Below are 24119 nucleotides of genomic sequence, written 5' to 3' on the forward strand. Positions count from 1 at the left end.
TTTCTTTGTCTGAATTTCTCACTTCCTGTTCCTCCCCAGTAAGCTGTTCAGTAAGCTGTTCTGGCTGACTAACCACCACTCGGATGATGGTGAGAAGTTTACTGAGGAGAAACAGGAAGTGAGATATTCAGACAAAGCAAAAAAACATTTAGAAGGGAAATCGAAGGAAAAGGTAAGTGAACCAACAATGCACTAGCTTAAAGGAACCTATGTAGCAAATAAAAAATTTACCTTTACAACCCCTTTAAGTTATTTTTTTTTTCCAAGTAATATTTTATTGAGTTTTAACAGGTTGACATAGTATCAGAGACAGGCAAATCAGTACATAATTAAAAACAGTCTTAAGATACATGCTTCACAATACCATAAGCATCCAGTCTAATGTGAGAGGAACACATAGAAATGAGAAAAACCTGAGGAGCATTGCCTAGGGATGTACAAACGTTTCTAAGAAAAGCCTGTATTGAGAATCATTCTAGGGTGTGGTAAAAAGTTAAGGTGTATGAAGGGTGTGTGGAGGTTATAGGTGTGAGGGGGGGGGAGAGGGGAATCCAGTAACTATTTATGAGGATGTACCCATGTCGTTCATTAATTGGTCAATAGGTGTATGGAGCATAGGGTCAGCTCAGGACCTCTCGAAGCATTGCTAGGTAGGAATGCAGGGTGGAAGGGGAGCAGGGACAAGGGACGTAGTCGGAGAGTTGACCGACCTATAGTGGAGCCAGCAAGACCACGTAGCAGAAAATTTGGTAGGGTTGTCGTGAGCTTGGCAGATCAGTTTTTCCATATCTGCTATCTTGTCCACCCTACGGATCCAGTCGTCTATGGTGGGTGGGGGGGTGGGCAGCATTTCTCCACAAGACAGGGATGCAAAGGTTGGGGGCGTTGATGAGGTACAGGGACAGAGATTTTTTGTATGAGCGAGAAGGTTCAGAGGTGTGGTGTAACAGGTAGTGTGCCGGTGAAAAGGTTGGTGTGTGGGTGGTAATGTGAGAGATCCTTTGGTGGATTTCGGCCCAGAATGGCTGGATCAGAGGGTATTACCACCAGATATGAAGCAGGGTTCCACGGGCTGCATTACATCTCCAGCATGATGGAAGCGATGGACCTTGTCAGGGGTCCTGTACCATTTGGAGAATAGTTTATATCTGTTCTCCTGAATGGAGATGTTGAATGAGCCCCTGTGAATAAGTGTAAAAATGTGTTCCCATTCATCAAGGGTAAGTGCTATCAAGAGGTCTGTTTCCCATTATTTAATTAATTTGTGGTCCTTAACCTTGTGTGGTGAGAACAGAAGTGTGTAGATGGTAGAAATTAGGTGACCTTGGGGTTCAGTGCTGTTGCACAACAGTTCAAATGGGGTGTAATCTCTGTGCCAAAGAGAAGAGGGCTTGGAGGCGTTAGAAAAGTGTCTCAGTTGGAAGTATATGTAGAGAGGGATGTGGAATGCAGGTAAAGTCTCAGTCAGCGAGAGGTATGGCAGGAAGGTCCCGTCGTTGAAAATGTTTTGTGCCCTGGCGTGAAGAGAGCGTGTCCCTGTGGTCGGGTCTTTCAAAAGCAAACCTGGGGGAAAGTCCGGATTGTTGTCCAGAGGGGTCATGGGGCCAGGAGAGGGGACAAGTAAAAGTGTTTTCCACGCCTGTTTGAAGACCGAGATCATGGCTCCTATGAGTGAGTGTGATGTGTAGGCCAGGGTCCATGATTTATGATGAATCCAAGGCACATTAGGTAATGGGAGGGCCACAAAGGAATTTTCCAACTGAATCCAGTCTTTGGTGAGGTGGTGTTTGTGCCAGTCCACTATCCTGGCTAGATGGCAAGCCCAGTGATATTTTTGGGGATCTGGGAGTCCAAGGCCTCCGAGTGGTTTGGGCAACACCATTCGGTCCCAGCTCGTTCGAGGGGTCTTGGAAGCCCAGAGAAAATTCCTACAGGTCTGCTTATATGACAGGAAAAAAGAGATCGGAAGCTTAATGGGAACAGCTTGGAGAAGATAGAGGAGTCTGGGTAGGACATTCATTTTCAGTATGGCTATCCTGCCCAGCCAGGAGAATGAGCCCAGGTACCACTTTGTGAGGTCTCGTTGTATGGACTGAAGCATTTGGGAAAAATTACAGACGAAGAGGTCGATTAGGTGCGTTGGGATTTTGATACCTAGGTAGGAGATTGCGTCCCACCCACATGGGAAGTTACAGCGACATTGTTCAATCATAGAAGATGGTAAGGTAATGTTCAGCGCTTTCCATTTTTCAAAATTTATTTGGAGGTGGGACAGGTGTTTGAATAGTGAGAAGTCGGCTAGCAGATTCGGGATAGTTGTGGTGGGGTCTGATAAAAAGAGCAAGATATCGTCCGTGTAAGCGGCCACTTTATGCTGTCTATGGGCAATGTCTATGCCTTTAATAGCGGGGTTATCTCTCAATTTGCGAAGCATGGGCTCCATGGTTAAAATAAATATTAATGGGGAAAGGGGGCAGCCCTGACGGGTTCCATTGGACACGGAGAAGGCGTTCGACAGGTAGCCATTGACTCTGACCCTAGCTGTTGGGGAAGAGTATAAGGCCATAATCATGTTCAGAAGGCGGGGTAGAAGGCCTAGGGCTTTTAGGGTGGCCTCCATATAGTCCCATGCCACCCAGTCAAACGCCTTCTCCGCGACCAGGGAAAGAAAAAAACATGGCGTAGCAGTTTTTGTCAACCAATGATGTATGTTTATGGCTTTGGTGGTATTGTCCCTAGCTTCTCTGCCAGGGACAAAATCCACTTGATCCAGGGAAATTAGTTTAGGGAGAAGGGGGAGAATGCGATTCACTAGTGCTTTGGCGTACAGTTTTAGGTCCACATTTAGGAGCGATATTGGGCAGAAGTTAGATAATAACAAGGGATCGTTGACCTGTTTGGGGATGAGAGTAATGTGTGCTTCCAAAATATCCCTGTGGGGCAAGGATGCGGAGGAGAGGTCATTGAAGGCTTTGGCAAGATGAGGGAGGAGGATAGTTTGAAACGATTTGTAGTAACTTGCCGACTTTCAGTTGCTTAAGAGCACTGAGTAGTTCTTCCACAGACAGGGGAGAGTCTAGTGCCATGGATTCTTCTGGTGATAAGGGGGTAGGGCCATAGCGTGTTAAAAACTCAGTTATTGCGGTCCTGCGGTCTGTATCAGTGTTAGTCTGTCGTGCGGGCGGGAGGTTATACAACTTAGAAAAGTATTGGACGAACTGGGCAGAGATATCCTCGTTGGACACCGCAGATTCGCCATCGGGGTGCTTAATTGTGTGGATCGTGTGTGCAGCCTTTTTAGCTTGGATCACCCTAGCCAGGAACTTGCCGGCTTTATTGCCAAATTCGTAATAAAGCTTCTGTGTCAACGCGAACTTACGCTTCAGGGTGCCGTTTAGTATGTCTCTCGCCTGGGTTAGGTCTGCCAAAGAAGAGGTGGTGAGGTAGCTTTATGTGCCTGTTCAAGCGAACGTATACGAGCGGTCAAGTCTACAATGAATTTTTTCCGGAGTTCATTCCGTTGCGCTGCCAGTGAGAGTAGTTCCCCCCGCAGGACACATTTATGTGCGGCCCAAGTCATGGCAGGTGAGGCCGCGTCTGTGGGGTTCTCCTGGAAAAAGTTAGAGAGGCAAGCCGTCAGTCGAGTTATATTCTCCGTATCTGTCAATAGGGAATTTTCGAGTCTCCATATGTGTGCTCTAGGGAGGGATGTGGGCAAGAGCAAGGTCAAGGAGATAGGGTTGTGGTCAGAAAGTATTGCGGGGTCAATGGTGGCCTTAGAGAGATGTGTCAGGTCCTGTTGAGAAATAAAAAAGTGTTCCAGTCTTAAGTACTTGTTGTGAGGGGCGGAAAAGAAGGTATAGTCCCTAACCTTAGGGTGCAATGTGCGCCAAGCGTCGTGGAGGAGTAGGTTACAGAGTTGTAGTTTGATGGCACGCAAAGCCCTGTATGTGAGGGAGGATGTGCCATTGGAAGGGTCAGTGGTAGGATTTAGTGAGACATTAAAGTCCCCTCCGACTATTAAGGTGCCAGATTGGAAACTCGTAAGTAGTTGGAGGGTCGTCTGGAAAAAGGAAACTTGTTGTGTGTTGGGGGCGTAAATATTTGCAATTGTGAAAGGTCTGTGGTGTATGGTGCCTTTGATAAATAGGAATCTGCAGGGATCCGTTAGGGTGTCAGTAACCTGGAAAGGGCAATGAGCCAAAATGATGATGGAAACTCCTTTGGACTTTGCCTCTGCGTTTGTGGAGTGGAAGGCATGGGGGTAGTTTTTATTGTAGAGCTTGGGAATGGCGTCCATGCGGAAGTGTGTCTCCTGAATGAGTGCTATTTGTATCTTGGATTGGCAAAGATAGTATAGAAGTTTTGACCTCTTTTCTGAGGTATTGAGTCCCCTAATGTTGATAGAGCACAATTTAAGCGCTTGTGCTTGTGGTGAAGCTGGAGAGATGTCTATGGGGGGTTGGGGGTCCTCTGAGACTGACATGATTGTGGAGGAAGAGTGAACAGGGGAGTGTGTAGCGAGAGAAGGTGTGGAGGTAAGTCACTGGATAGAAACCGATGAGATGAGGGAGTTTCTCCCACTCACCTCCTGACTATATACAATCGGTAGGGTACAGAGCGTGGCCTGCGCCCGGGTCCCAAAGGGATGTCGCGCGCCGGACACACCTCTGTGAGGGGGTTGTCCTGGACACAAGCATTGAGGAGGGGATGTAAACCAGAGGTGTACAGCCGACTGCCGCCACAGGAAGGTGAAGGGCAGTGGGCAGAAGTAGTGATAGGGGAGGTATGCGTTATGTAATTAGTCAACACGTGTGGAAATGCCCAGTATTAGGGGGAAAGTTAGCTAGGGTCTAACCATAGTAGAAATGGCACATAAAGGTGACCAATTTTGCAAAAGTATAAAAATTAATATAATATCAATAGTTAACATGTGACCGTGGTGGTAGTGTTACCATTTGTCAGCTATGACCTGTGGGGGGGGGGGGGGGGCAAACCATCATCTTTGCCCCTCCGCTCAGGTCGGTTGGGACCACTTAAAACGTGCGGTCAGGCTGGCTGGGAGGAGGTGACACCACCAATAAACAATAAAATGAATCACATAAAAACCTTGGAGAGATAGCTACTATGCAACCATAAATCAACCATATATTGTATGCCCGCTTTTTTATAAAGCAGGCGGGTTGTCTTAAAGTACCCCACTACCAGCGAGCAAAGCAGAGGGTGTCAGGCAGGAAAATTCAGATCTTTAAGAAGCCAAATGAGACACCCAAAAAGCAGTACATTACCATAACCGATCGTAGAGTGCGTTGCCACATCATGAGGATTGTCCGGTGAGCGATCACAAATTTAGTTCCGGGTGGGCAGTCGGATGGCATCCAGTCAGCGGTGCTATCGACCATTCGTGCGGGGTGACAGGTCCACTTCGTTGGGGCAGGGGTGTGATGTCTGCTCCGCCTGCCAGGTGGTAGGGAGCGCCCTTCAGTAGATGTAGCTCTAGAGTTGCCTTGCAGTAAGCACACAGGAACTAGGTAGAAAGGCAGTAGTCGGTAGTGTGGTCAAATTGGGCCACCTTTGCACGTGCCCACTTGTAAAGGTACCAGCAGCGATGAGGGGTGTCTGGGAGACTGGTGGGGGGAGGTGCGGCGATCAGTTGCTCGTGTCCAAAGCGTGTGACATAGTTGCGAGCCCCTGTGTGTCTTGGAAAGTGTAGTTCCAGAGGGCGAGTCTTATCGCTGGGCAGAAACTAGGAGGGGCGTTGGCTGTGCTCGCAGGGGGCAAAGGTCCGAGAATGTAACCAATCACAAATGCTCCCGTGTGGTAGAGCTAAGGGCCGGCACGAGCACAGGAAATGTCTGAGAGGCTCTAGGTGCCGGAGCAAGTAACAGTACTTCTGGAGTGGTAGTCCTTAGTTGCAGTAAAAGTGAGAGTCAAAGGGGGCTGAGATAAACAGGTGCAAAACTGAAAACTCAAAAAATAAAATAAAAAGGCCAAGTTAACAGTGAGACAGTCAAGAAACGAAAAGAAGAGTCATTCAGATGAGCCCAACAGGGCAACATCATTCAGAAGTCGAGGGGCAGCCCAGGTAGATTAGCGATCCCTGCGGGCCGCCGGGATCTGGGTGACGAGGTTGTGCTGTAAGCACGATGTCCCGCGTGAACATCGCGGTCATTCCTGAAAGTGGATGGAGAGCGTCTCCTACGGTGCCTGGAGCCCTGCGTGTCCATGGGTTTTGCGGGGGATTCTGCGGCCCGAGAAGCAGTACCTCTGCAAGCTGGGTACCAGTTGGGTACCTGAATCAAAGGTATTCCAAGCATGCTACAAAAGTGAGGAAGATCTTCGGGTACCTTGAGGAGGGCGGTACGGCCCTGAGATGATGCAGAGAGGCAGAACGGGAATTTCCATTTGTAAGGGATGCCTTTATCTCCAAGGGTTTCCAATAGGGGCCACAGGTCACGTCTATGTTGCAGGGTGGTGCCCAATAGTTCTTGATAAATTTTGTACCGGGGTTTCCTCGTGAAGGATTTGTTGTTTGCCCCTCGCCTGTTTCAGAATCTCTTCTTTGTAGTCCACCAGGCAACAGATAATGTCGCATGGGGGATCACCCTCTCTCCCCTTTGGCTGCAAAGCGCGGTGGATTCTCTCCAGGACAACTGGTGTCTGGGGTGGGTTTTGGAGTAGGTCATTGAAGAGACCTATTACAGCCTGGGAAATCTGGTCACCCTCAGTGGATTCCGGCATGCCATGGATCCGGAGGTTGTGGCACCGGCCTCTATTATCGAGGTCCTCTAAATGTCGCTGCATATCTCTCATATGCAGTGTGTGAGAGTCAATACGAGCTATAACAGAGTGTAGGGTCCTGTCATGATGGTCGGTCACCTGTTCAACCTTGTGTACCCTGTCATTCAAGGTGCGCAGATCCAACCAAAGCTCCGCAATGGCCGTGGCCAGGGTGCCCTTAATGTCATGTGGAGGTCTTGAAGGTTTTGGTGGGGTTGGGGCAGGAGATCAATGCCGCCGCCAGCGCCCTGGGATGGAATGTGCTGAGGGGAAGGTGGCTGTGAAACAGACAGCAGCGGTTGCTGCGCCTGTGAGGGAGGCTGGCCAGAGCGGCAAGGCGCCATATTCCCCCGGCCTGTCCTGAACTTCTCGGGATTTGGTAAGTCTGTAAGCCGGAAAGTTCCCTTGGGGAGCGAGAACGGGAGGCAGAGGTGTTCCGAGAGGCAGTCCCCCTCATACCAGAGCAGTGTGTGTGGGAAATACCTCAGAGTGCTGATGGAATCCTCCTGTGGCGGTCGGAGCTCTCGTTCTAAGCGCCCGTCGCCATGCCAGGTCAGGCCACGCCCCTCCGCACTTACGTTTTTTTTATTTAAAGTAAATCTAAGAGAAACCCGGAGGCTGTCGTTGCTGAATTTTTAAAAAAGTAATTCCCTGGCTATTGTACTACTCTTGTTCTAATGTTCACTGTGTTCAGTTGTTCAGTGTTTCACTAGTCCAGATAGGTATACAGATCAGTAACTTCAGAAGTATTTGCTTACTTGGGGGTATATAATATAATATGCTTGGTTATAAAGGTGAAAGTTTAATGCATTTTCTGCATTAAGGTAAAAAAACCTTAGTAGTAGTAACTCCCCCCTTCCCCTCCAAATACTCACCTGAGCCCAATCTCGATCCAGTGCTGTGCACTTTTGCAGCAGCTCTTCTCCCCTCTCTCTGGCTTGACTGGAGCCATTGGCTCCTGTTGCTGTCAGTTAAAAGCTGTGAGCAGGGAGCTGAGGGTAGACACAAACGCAAACTGCCCGGCTCAGGATTGAGCATGCAAGAGTGCTCCCATAAGTGACTTCCAGTAGGGGGCACTCTGCGTGGAAGTAGAGCCAGGAGCACCGGCAAGGGACCCCAGAAGAGTAGGATCTGGGCTGCTCTGTGCAAAACAATTGCACAGAGCAGGTAAGTATGACATGTTTATTATTTTAATGAAATACAATGTAAAGCTTTACAATCACTTTAACTCTTTCACTGCCAGAGCTGTTTTCCTGAAGTTTTTTTGCACGTGTTAAGGCCTGAAGATTGCATAAAACCCCAAAACATTATATATTTTCTGAAAGAAGCACCCTAGAGAATAAAATAGCTGTAGTTCCAATTTTTTATGTTATACACTATTACCACAATGGTTCAGCAAAACATACACTAAAGTTGATTTTAGGCCCAAAACTTCTGATACTGGAAATCAATATTGAGAACGATAGTGCTCTTTCTACTGCTATACCTCTGGACCCTAAGCCCTGCTTCTAGGCACACTGGAAGAGGCGGTGCAGAATAATCACTTTATGGAGCCAGCTAGCAGGGCACTGTTCCAGGCCCGCAGACTTATTCTGCTACATTGGATCTCCCAAATGGTACCAAAACTGCAGATGTGTATAGACCAAATGGGCACAGTACTCGGGTATGAAAAATTTATAAAGGGGCTTAGGCCGCGTACACACGCGGGGACTGTTCGCTCAACTTTGTTCGTCAAACAGTTTCAGCAGACAGTCCGCTCAAAATTAGCATGGACGGACTTGCCCACACACGACGAACGAACAGTCCGCTGAAACCCTGCGCGATGACGTGAACGGCACGTACGACGGGACTAGAAAACGACGTCCTATACACTGCAATGCAACCTTCGGCGTATAAATTCTTTCTGAGCATGCGCGGAACTTAGTTTGACGAACAAGCCTACACACGCGGGGACTGTCCGCTCAAACCAAGTTTCAGCGGACAGTTTTTCGGGATTTCCGAAAAACTTTGTTTGTTAAACTGTCCGCTGAAACTGTCCGCTGAAGCCCACACACGAGCGGACTGTCCGCTGAAACACTGTTCAGCGGACAAAGTTGAGCGAACAGTCCCCGCGTGTGTACGCGGCCTTAGAGATAACCCGCACAAATGTGATAGGGTATGGGGGAATTGGTTGTCTTTGCCAGGCCTATCTCCAGTAGACTTAATACTGGATAGGTTATTACTGTAATGTGCCAGTAGATCATGTAAGTAAATTTTATATTACTTACATGATCTACTGGGGAACTATCCGGTAGGGTGATGGCAGGGCAGTTGACATGGATTTGCTCTGTAAGATAATGTTCTTGTTATGGTGCATGTGAGGTAAATTACTATACCTACAGACTTTGTACTTCATTTGAGATGATGTGGTATAACGTGCATGGACTCTTTGGTATGTTCTTTTCTGTTTTCTGTGGTTTGTTGACTTTCTTCAATAAACTTATACCTGATTTTTAAAAAAAATGATTTTAGGGCACGCAAACATGATATTGCAAGTTTTTATATGCTTGAGTGTAACTTTCATGTTTTACAATTTAGAAAAAAAATATCTTTTTACTTGCCTTATTTTTCATCACGTATGGGACAAAAACACCCCGATGTGATTTTTGGGGACAGGTTTACCTTATCATCTGGGGTCTAAAAGACCCTGGGTGTCTCCCTTGTGCTTCACTGAATGTAATGCAGTGCATATTCCATTGCATTACATTCTTTCCCAGCTAGGGAAACTGACAGGACACACGCCGCTCTTGGGTCAGCAACAAGTAGGGGAGGAGAGGGGTCAGCTCAGCTCACTCCCCCCTACCTGGCGGCACCCGGTATGCTGGTCCTGGGCCTGCAGATGGGCAAGCAGAGTCCGGCATACATGACGGGGGGGGGGGGCACACGTTACTGGGGGTGTGTGAAATCAATCCGGTGCCGAATTGCTTTCATCTGACAGTCGGCAGTCATATTTACTCACACTCCTGCTGGCTGCAATGTGTATAACCCCCCCCCCCAACTGTCAGGTATGTATGACGTACAGGCCCGACAGTGAGAGGGTTAAAATGAGCCAGAGGGGTGGCCTGGCAGTCAGGAAACTACACATCCCTATAGCTTTAAAGTGGTTGTAAAGGCTTAAGATTTTTTGCCTTAATGCACACTCTGCATTAAGGTAAAAAAGATTTTAGGTGCTGCTCACCCCCTCCCCCCCCCAAATACTTAACGTAGGCAATTCTGTGCTATTTTTTCTCTCCCTTCTCATTTGCTCCTTCTGCTGTCAATCAAATCCTATGACAAGTGAGCAGGGGGCAGGGCCGAGCCACATGACCGCACAAGTACACCCCTTAGAAAGCAGTTTGCTGGGGGGGGGGGGGTACTCAAAGGTTGTAGGAGCCAGAAGCGGAGGGTCAGGTAAGTGTAACAATGAAAAACCATTACACAGTGAAGGTAGGTATAACATAAGAAAAACAAGACTTTTAATATCACTTTAAGGAATCTATAAGAAAAATATGGGAGCTGCCATTGCAGATTTCTGCAGGCTCCAGAGGTGCTCCATCAATATAACAGGCTGTTCTTGTTTCCCAGGTTGCAAGCTTCAGGGCTGCCATCCTTATCCCTGATATGTCTTATATGCACATTTGTTCTTGGCCAATGACTTACTAAGTAGAAAAAAGCATGGATAAAGAAGACAGTTCTGGAACATACACTTTGAAAACGAGTCAGCAGTGATCACTTCCAGATTTTTTACCTGATATAATCTCTTTAAAATTGAATTTGAAAAAATCTGAATTTAGAAAGAATGAAATTTATTCTAAAGTCATATGGAAAATTAACTAGTCAACTTTTGTAAAGCAGCCGTTTTTATATACTATCTGATGTTTGACAGATTTGAATTTGCTTATATTTACCCTATAAAAAAAACTGTATTTTTGCAGGTTTTGGTCACAGCACCCTTGACAATACTTCAGAAAAATGTTATTCATTTTAATCCTCCTTTACCAGAGAAAAAAGTTAAGGCCATCAACAGTCTAGGAGCCGGAGTTATTGAAAAGGTACAGTGCTTACAAGGAAAATGATTCTGAACTTCGTGTGGCTAAATTAGTTTTTTTTAAGTGTCTTTTACAGAGTAGCACATCAGTTGTGGATAGATAAAGACATCATTGATACCATTAACTGCAGGTGATCTCTGACCCTAAGTTTAATGCCGTGTACACACGATCGGAATTTCGGCCAGAAAAAGACTGATGAGAGCTTTTTCATTGGAAAATGCGACCGTGTGTATGCTCCATTGGAAATGTAGCTGATCGAATTCCCGCCAGCAAAAATTTGAGAGCATGTTCTCAATTGTTCAGATGGAAAAACTTTTTATTGGAAATTCCGATCGTGTGTATGCAATTCCGATGCGCAAAAACTCACGCATGCTCAGATTCAACTACGAGATGGCTACTGGGTATTGAACTTCCTTTTTCTAGTCCCGTTGTACGTCACCGCGTTCTTGGTGGTCGGAATTTGGTGTGACCGCGTGTATGCAAGACAGCTTGCGCAAAATCCCGTTGGGAAAACCATCAGAGATTTTTCCGACCAAAATTCTGATTGTGTGTACACACATTAGACATTAAGTCACGGTAAGGCCCCTTTCACACTGGGTTGTCGGTGCTGTTGGCGGTAAAGCGCCGCTATATTTAGCGGCACTTTACTGTTTTTGCTGGGGTTTACGCCCGCTAGCGGGCGTTTTTGTTTATTTGGCACAATTTACGTTTTTTATACACATGATTACATAGGTATTACTATTACAATTGTACTTCTATAGTAACAAGGGGCGTAACATAGGCAGGCTAAATTCTAATCAGGACTTAAAAGAATGCAACATGTAATCAAAACATTAGTGGTGTGTGTATTGTGAGTGCAGTGTGCAACACATAGGCAAACATACAAAATAGAATAAAGTTATATACAGAATTTACAAATTTTCTTTACAAGGTATCCCCATTTGAAAATGTATCCTTACCTTCTGTTCCTGTGCCAACTGAAGATTTTGGATTTTCCATCACTTTCTTTAATGGAATCATGGGTCATCAGGCCCAGGAAGGAATGGGGGCACACCTTCTACACAGTCTCACAGGGAAACATGCACAGCTGGGGCTGTCACAGTTACATGCTATGTGTTGGCGCTGATCTCCCCTGTTCCCCCTAATTACTTGAAGTCCGCACAACCTAATCTAACTTTATGCTTTGGCTTGAGGCAAGTACACACTATATAAGGATAGGCCTTGCTAATTTTTCATGTTAGAGGCTTACAACCAGTTTAAAGGTATATTATAATGGTTTGGTCATTTTACCCTTTTTACTTTAATGTTCTCACATTGATATTTTAATTTTTTTGTTATTAATAGAAACAAAATCTGGTTTGCCTTTTTAGGAGAGAACATCTGCTTACTCTCTGTCTTTTATTTGAAATGTCTTACAACTCTATCTGAATCAACAGACAGGGAGGAAGGGAGGTTAGACAGATTTTGTTTTTTTAAATTGAAGAAAAGCCCTACATTAGCTATCGACAAAAGTCCTATCCCTCCTCATACCTATCCTGGATACCCTATGTGAAAAAAAGGTTGGTGTCCTTACCTATGTTTAATCCACTCCAGTTTGATCATGTGATTCTGCAACTCTGGCTCTCATGTGTCACTGAGCTGCTTCTGCAGCAGGAGGGAGCACAGACAAAGTCTGGGCTATAGAAACCTATGGGTGATGTCGTGGCTCCAGGAATTTGCAGTAATCACTGAACGTTGAGCTGGAGCTGCGGGATCACGTGATCAGACCGGAGTGAATTAAAAGAAGATCCGCACACAGATCTTTTTTAACCACTTCTGGACCAGCCGCCACAGTTTTACTGCGGCAGGCTGTCTCCCCTGCACAAAAACATGTTACTGTACGTGATCTCATGGGTCCGGATAGCATGCTTGTGGTCGATGATCACGATGACTGCCGGCCACAAGCGAACGTGACCAGGAGACACAGAACAGAGACGAGTGTGTGTGTAAACACACTCTTCCCTGTTCTGTTCTGAAAGGAGTGACAGATCGTGTGTTCCTATTAGCTAGGAACCACGATCTGTCACTTCCTGTAGTTAGTCCCTCCCCCTTCAGTTAGAATCACCTCCCAGATTAGATTACACTGTTAACCCCTTCACTGAAAGTGACATTTTTACAGTAATCAATGCATTTTTAATCGCACTGATCGCTGTATTAATGCCAATGGTTCCAAAAATGTGTCAAAATTGTCCCGATGTTTCCGCCATAATGTCGCAGTCATGATAAAAATCACAGAACGCCGCCATTACTAGTAAAAAAATAAATAATAAAAAATGCTATAAATCTATCCCCTATTTTGCAGACGCTATAACTTTTGCGCAAACCCAGCAATATATGCTTATTGCGATTTTTTTTTTTATTGATTTTTTTTTACCAAAAATATGTAGAAGAATACATATCAGCCTAAACTGAGCAAAAAAAATATTTTTTTTATATATTTTTGAGGGATATTTATTATAGCAAAAAGTAAATTTTATGCTCCTCTTTTGTTTATAGCGCAAAAAATAAAAACCGCAGAGGCGATCAAATACCACCAAAAGAAAGCTCTGTTTGCGGGGATAAAAAGAATGTCAATTTTGTTTGGTTACAACGTCGCACGACCGCACAATTGTCAGTTAAAGCGGCACAGTGCCGAATCGCAAAAAGTGCTGTGGTCAGGAAGGGGATAAATTCTTCCGGGGCTGAAGTGGTTAAACAGCATATGCAGAGTAGGAAGGCGGAAGGGGATGGAATGTTTTTAAGAACAGCTAGTGTTAGGCTGTTCTTCCATTGTACATTCCCAAAATGTCAATAGAGGACAGATGGGGAACTTGCAGACAGCTCCAACATTGGCCTTCTCCTACAGAAATAGTAGCAGACAGCTGAAAATTCTTACCTAGCTAATTGATCATTCCTAGAAAGAGTAATTGTCACTGTCTCTTTTCCAATCTTCTAATACCCATAATAATTGACCCGGTCAGGCAAGAGACATCTTTAGTCTTGTAGATTTTTTGTCAAATGAAGTTTTCTACTTCCTATGGGAACATGATGAAACAGTTTTTTCAGAATGTCTGCAGACTACTTGTTGTGCAGGTAACATTTTTTGCTAGCAATGCTTTAAAAAGTTGCATGTCTTGCATATATTAGACCAGTGTTCCTCAGCTGGGGTGCTGCTTGGGTTTCCCTAGGGTGTCTCAAACACAGAATGCACTTTGTCATGCTTTGCATGGGTGCGGGCAGGCCAACCACTTGCACCAAAGAAGCTCTGGGGCCTGGACTGGCCAGCTACACCATGAAAGTGCAAGACACTGATCCAGGGCAGGTGGCATGCATGGCCGCCCTCAACCTTCAGGAGGGGATGGAAATGCTCCTTCATCCAGACCTTCTCCACCTTCTGCCATGTGCTGAAGCCAAAAGGTAGGGCTCTGATGTATGAGTCTCTTGGACTCTTTGATGGGGGGACTGATGAGAAGGGGGAGCTTCTGAATCGATGAGGGTCTCTAATGTGAAATGAGAATGTGCACTTTGATGCAGAGGCTCCTGATTTGATGGGGGAAACTGATGTGATTGGGGGGGTCTCTGACATCATGGGGGGACTCTGATGCAAAGGGGCTTCTGATGTAAGTTAATTTTAATAAGACGGTTGTGTGCACTGTCCCAGAATCAGGTTTCCCATTAATATTAAATAGCATTTATGTTTTTTTAAACTGGGGTGCCTCAAGATTTTTCATACTTTTAGAAATTGAGAAAGGCTGTATTAGAGCATGTACTGTATATCACTAGATGTGATCATGCATTAGAAATTATGAATGTTGCACATCCCCATTTCCAAAAAAGTTGGGACACTGTGTAAAATCTAAATTAATCCAAATTCAGTGCTAGCTTATACAAACACCTTCTAAGTGCTATGAAAAAATATATGCAATCAGTATTTATCAAACATTCATAAAGTGCTCAAAAATCCATTAAAGTTCTTAGTGTCCGGCAATAAATATATAGTTCAGTCGCTCCAGGAAAGTGCATGTGCCCAAGTCACACTCCATGCAAATCCACATCTCTTCACTTGTCCCAAAATCTGTTCTCTGCCCCCTGAGTGTTTCCACATTCATCAGAGCTTATGGACTCTATGCACTAGGCCAGTGATGGCAAACCTTGGCACCCCAGATGTTTTGGAACTACATTTCCCATGATGCTCATGCATTCTGCAGTGTAGTTGACCATCATGGGAAATGTAGTTCCAAAACATTTGGGGTGCCAAGGTTCGCCATCACTGTCTAAAGTCATAAGCACTTGTCACCAAGTCCAACATGAATAAAGTCACTCCCTCTCGGTCTCCTTACTCCTTTCTATCTCTCTCTCACTCCTCCGATGCAGTGTTATATTTAATATCACTCCTCACGGGATATAACTGTCAACATACAGAAGGATAAACAAGGGGAAGCGTTCCATAGCGTAACTTCACTTTTATTAAAACTCACACAATGAAATAACACTCACATGGAAGCTGGTATATAAATGCAAACAAAAAGCCAAACCCAGAAGTGCCACGGGCCGGACGTGATGTCACCGGCTGACTCCACCCTCCTATGGGCAGCACTTTCAGATTCAGCTTTGTTTATATTTGTATACCAGCTTCCATCTTGATTTCAGGTTTTATGGTTTAATGGTTAAGGTATGAGTTTTTAACTTTAACAGAACTCTGTATATTTTCTCCACAGATTGCTTTGCAGTTTCCTTATAGGTTTTGGGACAGTAAGATTCAAGGGGCTGACTTCTTTGGTCATATCCCTCCCGATTCTAGTAAACGTGGTCTTTTTGGGGTATTTTATGACATGGATCCACAGGTACCAACAGTATATAGTGCATGTCTTAATAATTTATGCTTTTTATAGGATGCTTTCTATGACATTTTTCTGCTATGTATTGAATGCAGGGTAAACATGCTGTCCTGATGTCCGTCATTACGGGAGATGCAGTGCTTACCATTAAGGACATGGATGATAAGCAAGTAGTGAAGCAGTGCATGGCAGTACTCAGGGGGTTGTTTAAAGAACAGGTGAGTTAAATAGCAAGAGCTGATTAAATGGCTTTAAGTTAAATGTTACACTGTTTCTGTCAATTTTAGGTCTGACTATATAATACAAAATGTGCAAAAAGACTTTTTATCTTAATGCATTCTGTGCTTTAAGATGAAAAACATTCGGTGTGCAGCAGCCCCCCTAATACTTACCTGAGCCCCTATCTTGATCCAGTGATGTTGCACGAGAGCCATGAAGTCTGGAGACTCTTCCTCCTCTTTGGCTGAGACAGCAGCTGGTGCCATTGGCTGCTGTCAATCAAAGTCAGTGAGTCAATGAGGAGAGAGAGGGAGATGAGGTCGAGCCATGGCTTCATGTCTGAATGGACACAGAGCAGAGTCAAAGCTCGGGTGTCCCCATAGCATGCTGCTTGCTGTGGGGGCACCTTGCAGGAGGGAGGGGCCAGGAGCGCCGGCGAGGGACCCAAGAACAGAAGGATCGGGGCTGCTCTGTGCGCTGTGCAAACCAGGTAAGTATAACATGTTTGTTATTTTTAAACAAAAAAAAAAGAAAACAAGACTTTATTATCACTTTAAGGTATACAGTGCATCCAGAAAGTATTCACAGCTCTTCACTTTTTGCATATTTTGTTATGTTACAGCCTTATTCCAAAATGGATTAAATTATTTTCTTCAAAATTCTGCAAACAGTACCCAATAATGAGAACGTGAAATTTCTTAAAAATAAACAAAAAAAATCACGTATTCAAGTATTCGCAGCCTTTGTCGTGACACTCAAAATTTTGCTCAGGTACATCCTGTTTCCACTGATCATCCTTGAGATGTTTTTACAACTTGATTGGAGTCCACCTGTGGTAAAATTCAGTCAATTGGACATGATTTGGAAAGGCACATACCTGTCTATATAAGTTTCCATAGTCTTAAGGTGCATGTCAGAGCACAAACCAAGCCATGAAGTCCAAGGAATTGTCTGTAGCCTACAGGATTGTATCGAGGCACAGATCTGGGAAGGGTACAGAAAAATGTCTGTGGTATTGAAGGTTCCAATGAGCACAGTGGCCTTCATTCATCAGTAAATGGAAGAGGTTTGGAACCACCAGGACTCTTCCTAGAGTGGGCCACTTGGCCAAACTGAGCGATTGGAGGAGAAGGGCCTTAGTCAGGTATGTGTCCAAGAACCTGTTTGGTCCCTCTGACAGAGCTCCAGCATTTCTCATTGGAGAGAGGAGAACCTTGCAGAAGAACAACCATCTCTGCAGCACTCCACCAATCAGGCCTGTATGGTATGGCTGTAGAGGAAAGCCACTCCTTAGTAAAAGGCACATGACAACCCGCCTAGAGATTCCCAGAAGGCACCTGAAGGACTCCCAGACTATGAAAAAACTAAATTCTCTGGTCTGTTGAAAGAAAGATTGAACTCTTTGGCCTGAATCACAAGCATCATGTCTGGAGGAAACCAGGCACCACTCATCACCAGGCCAATACCATCCCTACAGTGAAGCCTGGTGGTGGCAGGATGTGGGGATGTCTTTTAGCTCCAGGAACTGGGAGACTAGTCAGGATCGAGGGAAAGATGAATGCAGCAATGTACAGAGCCATCCTTGATGAAAACCTGCTCCAGAGCGCTCTGGACCTCAGACTGGGGTGAAGGTTCATCTTCTGACAGGACAACGACCCTAAACATACAGCTAAGATAACAAAGGGGTGGCTACAGGACAACTCTGTGAATATCCCTGAGTGGCCCAGACTTGAACCTGATTGAACATCTCTGGAGAGATCTGAAAATGGCTGTGCACCGCTGCCCACCATCCAACCTGATGGAGCTTGAGAGGTCCTACAAAGAAGAATAGGAGAAACTTCAACAAAAAATAGGTGTGTCAAGCTTGTAGCATCATACTCAAAAAGACCTGAGGCTATAATTGGTGCCAAAGGTGCAAATTTATTGAGCAAAGGCTGTGAATATTTATTTTTAATATATTTGCAAAGATTTATAAATAAACTTCTTTCACGTTCTCATAATGGGGTATTTTTTGTAGAATTTTAAGGAAAATAATGAATTTAATCCATTTTGGAATAAGGTTGTAACATAACAATATGTGTAAGAAGTGAAGAGCTGTGAATAGTTTGCGGATGCACTGTATGTGAACCGTTACCTCATAAAACAACCCAAACAACCCATTCAGTTTAAAATAGAAATGAAAGGCAAAACATTCTAGTATAGATATAAAAAGTTCCTTTTTTTTGGGGGGGGGGGGGCATAATTACAAATACACTGATCTTCCCAGTTAATAGCTGTGAGGGGGGGTGTCAGCATAAGTCTTGGCCATTGGAGGACAGGCAGGCTGTTCTACCAGCCCAGCCAGAAAAAGTAGAATTTTTGAATGGATGTGTTCTCATGCCTAGCGTGGTCAGTTTGAAATAGAAAAGCAGGGGGACTGGCAGGATCACCAAGTATTTCACACAAAGAAAGCAATACAAATGGATCTTGATCCCTTTGAATACATTTTTATATTGTACAGTGCTGCGTAATTTGCTGATGCTATATAAATCCTGAATAATAATAATAATGTACATCAGACACATATGTTGAATATGAAATGTTGTGGTAACATATTTTTTAGGTAGTGTAAGTAATTGTAAATACAATTTCTCTTTCGTTCATTGACAGACATAGCGCTCCATTATTCAGAACCATAGGATTATACAGCCCCCTACAGGGGTAGGACACTAGGCAGAAAAAAAGACTTGGCTACACCTATGGGCAGTCCTATGTGGTATACACCCCCCTTCTCTGCAATAGGCCTTCAGTATTTTTCTGCCTAGTCAGGAGTAAGGACCTAGTTCCCTGCTGGGATCTCTAGTCCTGGGAATTTTTTGTTTATTTTCTTTTTCCCTGGATTTTTCTTTGGTGAGATCTAAAATCACCTGCCGGACTGGCCGAAGGGCTGGACACTAAGATCCAGTGGTCTCCCCAGTCTGGCCAGCAAACATGTGCAGACCGCAGCTATGCGCTAGGTCGGGCGCAACATAGCCCCACTGGACGAGGGCTGGCCTTGCGAGTTCACATCTCGCAAGGTTGCATACAACCAGATCTCGGCCTGAGTCGCAGCATTCCTCATGGCCGACAGCCCCCACACTGGCAAGGGGATCTGTCTTGGAGCGTTAGCCGCACACTCCACTGGATTGGTTAGTACGGTGCCCCCTCTCCTTCCCTGGACGTGGGGCACGGGTATTCCCTGGGGTGGTCAGTTCCTCCGGTGTTCTCTGGCACCCCCTTCCCTTCCACAGGTGAGGCCAAAGTTTCTGGCCTAGGTGCTATTGGACACACTGTCCCCCTGCCCACCCTCGGTTGCTACTGGAGGGGGATCCATGGGCCCACCTGCTGCAGTGGTTGGGTCTAGGAGGCGAGTGACCAGACTTCCGTGATCAGGGGGACTACCTGCGGTGGCCCTTCCGTAATTTAGGCTGCGACCTTGCGGCCTAGCGACTGGGCGCTGGGTGGTCGGCCCCAGGGCGGGCGGCAGAGGCCATCTCTATCTGTTTTTGGGTGTCCGCCCTTCGTTAAGCAGCTCGGATTGGTTCGATCCCCCTGAGGGCCGCACACTCGCAGCAGGTGGTCGAAAATTTAGGCCGCGGCTTCACGACCTGTTGCTGGGTGGGCAGCCCCAGGATGGGCGGTGTAGGCCGCCGCTTCCGTTTTCTGGGTATCTGCCCTCCGTTCAATGGCTCAGATTGGTCCGGTCCCCCCACGGGCCACGCACTTGTGGCGGGAGGCCGAAAATGTAGGCTGTGATTTTTACTTCAGGCCTCATGGCCACCTCCTACCAAAGGGGCAGCGCTCTGAGGGCGATCTCCTTTTGGGGGTCCGGAGTGGTTGCTCCTGGCACTTCCTGTGAGGGGCCTCAGCTTGGGCCCCCTATGAGGTCTCAGTGGTGCCTCGCATCTGTCGGCACCCCCCTGTGAGGCGCCTTGGTCTGTGCCCCGTGCGGGGCATTCGGCTCCCCCTGTGTGGGGCCTCGGTCTATATCCCCTGTGCGGACATGGGTGGTGCTGGTCTCAGTTGGCAGCCCCCTCCCTGAGTTTTTTGTGGTGGCGCTTAGGCATATAGCCTAGTAAATTGCACCCCCGCCATCCCCTACCTCCTTTGTCTCGAACTATCCTATATCTAGTGTAACCCAAAAAATACAGCGCTATTCTTAAATGTGATTAATGAAACAAAACATACCTAATAAAAAATATGTGAAACTTATATTAAATGTGCAGCTGCAACTTTAAAAGTGAGATACCCACAAAACAAATACAATTTTTTTCCAAAAAAAGCTGCGCTAAAATGATCCAAAAATTACCACGTGAAATAGATAAATAGATAAAATAAAATAAAATAAATATATCTAACAATATTTAAAAAAAGGTAGACCAAAAATATATATGTGTTCAAATGTTAGTCCATATTCCCCATCAGCAAAAATTCTGATTGTAGTCTCCAATGTGTAACACACCACACCAATAAAGGAAAAAGTGTCATCAGAGTTGCAGGGACAGGCTTCCACCACCAACACTACTGCCGCTTACCAGCTAGACTGGTCCCATCACAGAGACCAGATATCGCCACAATGAGAACACTCCCTCTGCAAATGGACCGCCTGGAGGATATATCGCTATTAGGCACTCGATTCAAGTGGTTGAAAAGATCCTACGGCCACACCGCTCATTGCCCGGCACATATAGAAACGAGAGGGATCGCCATAGTGTAATAAAATCTTAGGTTTAATGAATACAATAAAGGTTGCACTTACATAAAGTTGAAAAACAGTTCGCTGTTTAAAAAAACAAGATTGCCGGCCGGCTTCATGAACGCTGCCCGTCGCTTCCGGGTTCAGCGTGGATCGCGGTGACGTCAATACGCCACTCCTCCCTCCTCTCCCAATTTTTTTTGCCATTCGAATATATTATTGGCCTGGTAGTCCTCAAAGTCCCTATTGAACTTTTTCCTTTTTTTTTTCTATCCTATATTATATCCTATATCTAGCTCTGCCGCCACGGTTGTGGCCCACCTTGCGGGGTTGGTGGGCACATTCCCTGTCCTGTCAGGGAGTGAGGATGATTCCTCCGCAACCACAGTGGTGCACGAAAAGGCGCTTGTTGTCGCACTTATTACATTCTTTGGGGAACCTTTCAAGATGGGGGATGCAGCGGTGGCTGCGGCAGAGGGCCGGTTCCCCTTTGGCACCCATAAGCCGTCTTGCATGGTGACAGCGTTCCCTTCTCCCTCTTATTTTGCCAAAGACTGGGAGTGTCCAAAGTGCCCTTTGTGCTTCCGAAAACGCTTGCTGTGAGGTACCCCTTTGAGGAGTCCCTCCTTCAGAAGTGGACTGTTCTACCAGTAGTGAACCCCTGTCTCTAGGCTGCTCAAGACAACCATGATTCCAATAGAGAAAACTTAGGATTCTAAAGATCCAACTGACATACCTGGAGGGGGAGCAGTATCCCCCTGCCTTTGCTGCATTGGCGGACTTGTTGGTCTAGGTGCTGCAGTTTATCTGCTATGCCTCTTGGCCACAGTTCCCCTGGTTGCAGAGTCTGTTTCCGCAGTTATGCTTAGACAGCAAGAGTGTGATTGTCCCGGTTCCCTGTCAGGAACTGTTTCAGGGGTTTTATTAAAACCTGTTCACAGTCCAAAAGATGAAGGGCATGGTGTGTCCAATACTGGACCTCAAGACCCTGACCTGCCTTGTGTTGGTACAGAAGTTCAGGATGGGGTCCGTTCGCATGGCAGTGGCAATCGGATTCGACTGAGCGGTCTGGTGGCTTCACTCTCCAGTTCTTCAGCGGGGTAAATCCTATCTCCCCTTGTATTGAACAGGGTGACCACCAATGACAGTCTGTCCGGGTGGGAAGATGTCCTGGGACTGAGCTCTGCTCAAGGTCCTTGGATACTCGTGGAATCTGGACTACTAAGCAAAATCCGGGATTTTCGAGTGATCAGACTATGTCTGGATCATGGATAGATCGACTTTGGGAGCTCCCGATACGGATCCAGTGGGACAGTGCAACAGAGGTGGCTTATGTCAGTCACAAGGGCGGCCAAATAGGGTGTTGGCAGCCCTGGCAATTGTCAGTATTCTCCGTGGGCAGAGCATCTCGTTCTGGCCCTCTCTGATGTACTCTGACAGTTGGATGCCTTAGTCGGCTAGAGTTGGACTACAGGGTGGTCCCTTCACCAGGCCTTGTTTCATCGGATATGTCTCCAATGGGGCATTCCTGAGGTAGATCTGTTTGCATCCTGGCTAAACAGGAGGGTACCAAGGTTTCTGGGAAGGTCACAGGATCCTCTGGTGGGCATTTCAATTGCTCTGGTGGCCCATGGGGCCGGTAACGTTTGCTCTACACCTTTTCTCCTCTCCAGCTCCTACTGTGGCTTTTGCGCAGAATCGCAGGCACAGGGATTCTGGTCATTCTATTGGCTCCGGATGGGTATGCCGACAGAGTGCGCCTGCTCGCCAACGTTCCTTGGCGACTGCCTCTCACGGGGGATCTACTGTCCCAAGGGCCATTCTTCCATCCAGCTTTAGATCTGCTGATTTTAACAGCCTGGCTTTGATGGGCCAGGTCCTGCAGTACCGACGCTGCTGATGGCTAGGGAATCTACCTCCTAGGAGGTTCTACTTCTCTATGTGGAAAGCGCATATATCCTGGTGTGAGTCACCCTGCATTCATCCTCGTTCTTTCTCAGTGGCTCCAATTCCGACCTCCCTTCACGGAGGTTGAGCAGGAATGGGCCTTTGAGTACCATCAAGGGTCAGGTGTCAGCCTGGGTGATCTTCTTCAGCATCCCCTGGTCTCGCACTCCCTGGTGTGTACCTTTTTTATTCATTGTGTTTGACGTCTGTTTCCACCGGTGCGGTCTCTTCTATCGCCGTGGGATCAGAACTTGGTGATTCCAGTTATCCAGAAGTCTCTCTCACAATATTCTGGAGATTCCACTGCTTACTCACTTACCGTCTCAGAAGGTGGCCTCTTGGTGGCTATCACCTCTGCTTGCAAGGTGTTGGAAATGGTAGCGTTATCTTGTCGTACACCTTACCCAGGGTTACACAAGGTTAAGGTGGTTCTTCGCCTTTTTACATCATTCCTTCCTCGGTTTTCCATTTGAATTAAGGACAGTGTGTCGCCTTCCTTGTGTCCCTGGTCAACACATCCTAAAGAATATGCCTTATCTGCTCTGGATGTGGTTTGGGGGATTTGGGTGTATTTGGCAGCCACTAAGTCTTTTTGGAGGTCAGCATCACTGTGATCACGAACGGGCCAAGAAAGGGGCTGTCTGATTCTTCTGCAACCATTTCTGGATGGATCGGACAGGTGATGACTCTGGCCTATTCTTTTGGGGATCGGGTTCCACTTTTCCCTGTTACAGCGCATTTTTCTTGGTTGCTTAGTGCTTCTTGGGCCTTCTGTCGTCAGGCATTCATTGCTCAAGTTTGCAAGGCGGCCACTTGGTCATTGGTGTATACGAAGTGGATGCACGCACCTCTCTAAGGAGTTTTAATACTTATGACACTGCCCGTTACTAAACTGAAGGCCTGTAGCAGAGAGGGGGGGGGGGTGTATACCACCTAGGACTGCCCATAGGCTTAGCCAAGTCTTTTTTTTCTGCCTAGTGTCCTACTGGTGGTATAACCCTATGGTTCTGAATAATGGAGCACTGTGTCTGTCAATGAACTCAGAGAAATGGATTTTGCGGCAAGTCAGAAATCCCTTCTTTTTTTTTTCAATTTCAATTTAAAAAAGATGTTCTACTTACCTGCTTTGTGTAATGGAATTACACATATATTTCCCGTACCTCCTCTTCTGGAGTCCCCCGCCCATGCTGTTCACACCTCCTTTCCTCTGGGTACTAAAGGGACACCTGTATGGGCATGTTGCCGAGCCGGGTTGTACACACAGTGCAGCTTAGCCACACCACCCCCCCATTCTAGCCCCCCCCTTTTATTATAAAAAAAATAGGTTTTTTTTTGTGGTTCTTTGCATTTTTTCACTTGTCGCAAAAAATAAACCCAGTGGTGATTAAATACCACCAAAAAGCTCTATTTGTGTGAAAAAAATGATAAAAAATTTGTTTGGGTATAGTGTTGCATGACTGAGTAATTGCCATTCAAAGTGCGAGAGTGCTGAAAATTGGTCTGGGCAGGAAGGTGCCCTGTATTGAAGTGGTTAAT

The 24119-nt window shown here is 46.1% G+C and overlaps 1 protein-coding gene across 1 annotated transcript in view; it reads left to right on the forward strand.

Annotated features, from left to right (window-relative positions):
- The window catches only part of KDM1B (lysine demethylase 1B), an 89223-nt gene that overhangs the window by 55104 nt on the left and 10000 nt on the right, over window positions 1-24119 (forward strand). The window contains exons 17-19 of the mRNA XM_077492254.1: window positions 10734-10850; window positions 15584-15709; window positions 15799-15921. Of these exons, the coding sequence (XP_077348380.1) occupies window positions 10734-10850; window positions 15584-15709; window positions 15799-15921 (366 nt within the window). The remainder of the gene's footprint in view (window positions 1-10733; window positions 10851-15583; window positions 15710-15798; window positions 15922-24119) is intronic.

This window comes from Lithobates pipiens, unplaced genomic scaffold (genome assembly GCF_037356315.1).
Source record: "Lithobates pipiens isolate NorthernLeopardFrog02 unplaced genomic scaffold, aLitPip1_a1.2 Scaffold_19, whole genome shotgun sequence".
NCBI classification, from domain to species: domain Eukaryota; kingdom Metazoa; phylum Chordata; class Amphibia; order Anura; family Ranidae; genus Lithobates; species Lithobates pipiens.